The sequence below is a fragment of the Triticum urartu genome, chromosome 6A, assembly GCF_056163025.1.
Source record: "Triticum urartu cultivar PI428250 chromosome 6A, HENAU_Tu73, whole genome shotgun sequence".
In the NCBI taxonomy this organism is placed as follows: domain Eukaryota; kingdom Viridiplantae; phylum Streptophyta; class Magnoliopsida; order Poales; family Poaceae; genus Triticum; species Triticum urartu.
The window spans coordinates 203,067,900-203,072,807 of record NC_141878.1 but is presented as its reverse complement, the minus strand read 5'-3'; the positions used below and the strand labels follow the sequence as shown (position 1 = coordinate 203,072,807).

General features: G+C 44.5%; 1 protein-coding gene across 1 annotated transcript; it reads right to left on the bottom strand.

Moving 5' to 3' along the window:
- Positions 1–496: 496 nt before the first annotated feature.
- Positions 497–4,692, bottom strand: LOC125512383 (uncharacterized). The gene is made up of 2 exons (XM_048677475.2): positions 3,111–4,692; positions 497–2,760 (listed from the first exon to the last, which is right to left on the bottom strand). The coding sequence occupies exons 1-2, from the start codon at positions 4,152–4,154 to the stop codon at positions 679–681; spliced, it is 3,126 nt and encodes a 1,041-aa protein (XP_048533432.1). The 5' UTR covers positions 4,155–4,692; the 3' UTR covers positions 497–678.
- Between the last annotated feature and the right edge of the window lie 216 nt (positions 4,693–4,908).

Sequence of the window (4,908 nt, the reverse complement as noted above, 5' to 3'; positions counted from 1 at the left end):
TACTACCTATTGGTCGAAGAAGACACTCCTCCAAACAACGTGAAATAGATTATGCTGAGATATGGTTCACGCAATCAATACAATATATATATTTATACCACTAATAATTTTAATCATTGCCTCTATATGAAAGCAATCATATTGTGGCTTATCATTACCTATATGAAATCTCATATTATTAATTTGAATTGTTAAATTATTTGTTGTGTGCAAGTTACTTAGAAATCCACAACAAATTCTGGCGGCAACGCACGGGGCATCAACTAGTAGACTCAAAAACTGTACCAGGTAATGCTTCTCTTACAAGGTTAAGGAACTTCGGTAGAATACCACAGTTCATTAACACAATAGACTTGACTGCTTTGGTCTGTGGACTGTGGACATGTACTGAACGTGGAAACTTACTTCTGTTAATTTGTACGCTGGGGCTGATGTGGATATGGATGATTGCTCAGACTAGTTATCCAGAACTACCCATGGACAGTGCGACAGTATGAGCTTTCATGATCTTCTCTCTTTCTATAAGAAAACAACTCGTGCACTGGAAAAAGGAACGCCTATCAAAATATTGATGAATAAGCTCTTATCTGAACGTGCAGCATCTTAACCTATATATGTTTCTCTTTTCAAAGCAAAGATTATATGTATGTTTCAATTACTGAAGTTTGCAGCATAATGCTACTTGTTTCTCCTGCTACTGCTGGCTCCTTTTGTGCCTTCAGAAACGCAGACCTCCACAGAAGCAATTAGACTCGTCTCCAGATCATGCCCTCTCACCGCCGATCTCACTTTCCTCAAAATATGCTGCTTCATCACTGCTCTCTCAGCAGACTGGATATTCTCGCACATGTTCAATCCGTGGATATATCTTGACACTGACCCGCTGAAAGACCCACCTGCTTTCTCAAGGGAAACAAGTTTCTCGATGACTTGGGAAGAGAGCATTCTTTGTATGCAGGGTTTGGTTCCGACCGCCGCAATGTCCACCAGAAGTTGCACCGTGAGATCCTTTGTCTTGACGCACTTACGGTCGAGCAGATTGACCAATTTTTCTATAGTCCCTAGTTGTAAAAACCTCTGCAAGACTAATGACCCTCCCTTTGCATACACGATCTGATGGAGAGCATGGTATGCTGAATCCTGGAGGTCATTGGTAGAGGACTGCATCATGGCAATGAGCTCGTGCACAATATTAAGCTCCAAGAACCTACGTATGTATGGCTCTGCTCCGGTGCAGGCCAATTTCATTACCAGAAAGGCAGTCTGAGACCTCACTTGGTTGTTTTCAGGTTCTCTGCGCTGCAGCAGAAATGCCAGCCTATCACACAGATTGCTTCCCAAAAGAAGATCTTGCACCCTAGGATCGTTAGCCCTCTCAGCAAGAGGTAATAAACCTTGGATAGCTTCAATAATATCTTTGCTGTCTGTCTGTAGAATCCTGTGAAGAAGCACCTCAAAATATTGAGGCTTCGGTGATGGGGCTACATTTTGGTCAGATAAAACAAACCTCTCCAAGGCAAGCCGAGCATGCCATGGCAAATGAATCAACAGTCCAGGCCCCATGCACTCTTTAAGTGGCGCACCAAGCTCACAGAAAGTTTTCAGCATGATAATTGCATGATGCTGTGAGATCTCAGAACCGCAACCTAAAAGTACAAGGAGCTTCTTGTCAACTCCTGCTTCGATCATTATCTCGACAGCCTTTAAATTTCCCACTTTTATCAGTGACGCTAGAGTTGTGAACACAATTTCATGCCATTCCTCATTTTCTGGAGACAGTAGTTCTGCAATTTTGTCCATGGGAATGCTTGACAAAATTTCGTCGGCAGTTTTGGCACAGACATGCTCAGATACCTTGGCAAGAACAGCAGAAACATTGGCTAGAGATGAAGAATCCTCATAGCCACGAAGAACACAAATTAATTTATCAACAGAACCTGCTGTTTCAATAGATAGGGCGAGATTTGCATAGTCTCCTTGGAAAAAGACGACTGTAATAGCTTTGGTGACAGCAACGATAAGAGCTTGTGACCCAACAGAAATTAGCTCTGCTATTCGAGGTCCAAGCAGTTTGCTAAAGCCAAGTCTGCTAGCCTCAAATTCAGATATTGATTTGCATGCCATGAGAGCTTGGGTGGTGCTTCCCAGTAAGATTTCAATCTCCATGAACTCTAGCAAAGAAAAGAATGATCTCATCTTCTGCTCAGCTGGCCCTTTCATGGTCTCTTTGCCAAAAATAAAAAGCCAAGGAGCCACCAATGCAGCATACTCAGGAAATGAATCAGTCAGAAGAGTATGAGCAGCATCATTTGCTTTATTCTCAAGGTAGAGCGAAACCATGTCATGCATATGATACATCGATTGGTATTCCAGTTTGATGATAAGCGAGCCTTCTACTAGTTTTGAAACTACAATAGGGAATAAACTGTCCTGCACAAGTGCTGACCAGACGGATTCAAGGCATGCCTCTGGAACAGGTTCTTCCCATGAAATAGCTGCGAGAACCATGAAAAACCTTCGTGAATTTTCAGGCATTGCTTCCAAGCTGAACTCAAAAGATCCAAATATGGTCAAGGTGGTCTCAACTTCTTTCTCGTTCACATATGAAACTGGACCTGGTGCACAAGTTGCATATGTGGAAAGGTTGGATATTGCTTTCTCCCATTTTTCCATTCTGGTCTCCTTCCTTAGGGCCTTACCCAAGACAGCAACTGTTAGGGGATGGTGCCCACAACTGTCCAGCAAGTCGTCTGCAACAGTCTGTAAAGTATCGAGAGGTAACCATCCAGGAACACATAAAAATAGTTTGTAGCAATTATAATTTCTAGATTGAGTATATCTTGCGTGGCAAAAATATGCACAATTAATCCCTCTAAGTAGATTCGCATGGATATAAGTATTTGTTGTTTGACCGGGCGTTGATACAATAAGCCAATCTTGAAACTCAGAAGATGAACATATGAAAGAAAGGGATGAGACCTAGACTGCAGGATACCTCATGAAGGGAAGTGATGAACATTGTGTAAATTAGATTTAACATTAGAAAACTAAGAGGCATGGCAATATCGATAAATTCACTAAAGAATTCTAAGGAAAATAACAAAGCATACCGGAAGCTCTTCAGCACTAAGCAGACTATGATAGCGAAGAATGCCCTTGCTGATTTTCTTGATGTCATCTTTGGATATTTCTACCTTCTCAGCTTCTGCTATCTCATAAACTGCTTCATCCCTTGTTGTCACAAGATACCGGCAATCATTATCATATAGCTTGGTGAAGCGATCAACTATGTCTTGCTCCCAGACGTCATCGAGTAGTATTAACATACTCTTTCCAACCAACACGGTCTGAAGCAAGCAACATACATCTTCAAGATCTTTGCTCGTATCCTCGTTGACAGTCATGGAACCAATCTGCACTAGCAATTTGCTTATCTTCCTAACAAGACGTTTATGGTACTCACTTCTGCTTCCATTACAAGCTGCTCTACTGCACCACCGGCCAAAAGTAACCTCAATTGCACCATCCACAAAATTACCAGGCGGCTGAGAAGCTATTTGTCGAGCGAGGCACGACTTCCCAATACCAGATAATCCAACAATCAGGACAACTCGATGACCATCATCTCTCTCCAAAATGTCCCTAACATAGTCACACTTCTCTGACACTGGATAGCCCTGCTCAGACTTGACTCTGACCAACGATGGCGTGGCCTTAGCAATAGACGCTATAGCTTTGCCGACGTTCTCTGTCAACTTCTGCAATTCCAGCCACCAGTTGAGGTCATCTCTGATCAGCTGAATGTACTTCATGAGGGGGTCACCCACCACCGAGCTCCAAACCACCCTAGCCAAGCCCTTCCCTTTCCCTTTCTTCAAGGCTCGCCTCGCCTTGATGATATTGGCACGGAGCTGATCCATGAGCCTGCTCAAGCTCTGAAACTGACGCTCCAGCTGTGGGCCGTGCATCTTGTGCGCGTGCTTCTGCTTAGCTTGCTGCACCAACACCTCAAGGTCCGACACGAAGTCCTCGAGCACCTGGAGCCTCCTCGGAGCCTCAGCGGTGTCCGCGGCCGCCTGCTCCAGCGCTCCCACCGCGGTCACCATTGCAGACACCAGCTGCGCGGCCGAGGCGATTGTTTGCACGACGTCCATGGCTTCGCTTCAGGACACTAAAACAACTCCTGATAGAGTCGAATCGTCACACAGACGAAGCTTTTTCTCGCAAGAATTCAAGAATCAGTTCTCTGTTGCCGCAATTCCACAAACAAATGGCATGCATGCTCCCGGTCGCAGGCACGGGCAGCAAAATCCCCCTTTCTATCAATCTGGGTTTCAGACCTACCGATCATCCGCTTCAACCCAGAAATCAGCCGTCCCAAGCCGAACCCCAAACATCAATCCGAATTTACAAAACCGCAGCACGAATCGTGACAAAACATGTGTGAATGCAGCAACCAAGAGCACAAGGTCGGAACGAACTTACTTATCAGTGATACTTATCAGTAAGTGGGGAGCGGTCCGAGAAATCCGAGAGCGTCGACAGAATTATGAGGCAAAGGGTTTCAGACTTGGCAGCAATGATGGAGTTGGTGAGCTCGGCAGCTTCCGAAGGAGGCGTTCTTCTTCCGGTGGGCCTTTGCCGAAATAAGTCAACAATGGCAGGTATGGATGGGTTCTTCTGAGGAAGATGCCAACGCAACGCAACAAAAACTGCTGTGGGGACGGGTGAAAGCCAACCTGCTGTGTGTTTTCCTCTTCTTCTTTTTTTCTGAAGGGTGCAGATAAAAAGCAGAGAAGTAAATTAACAAAAAATAACAAGAATGTAGGTGGAATTTGTTGCATTTTTTAGGCAACCCATATGCGCGTCAAGATATATCAACGCAGCACCAAGCGCGAACTGAGTCTA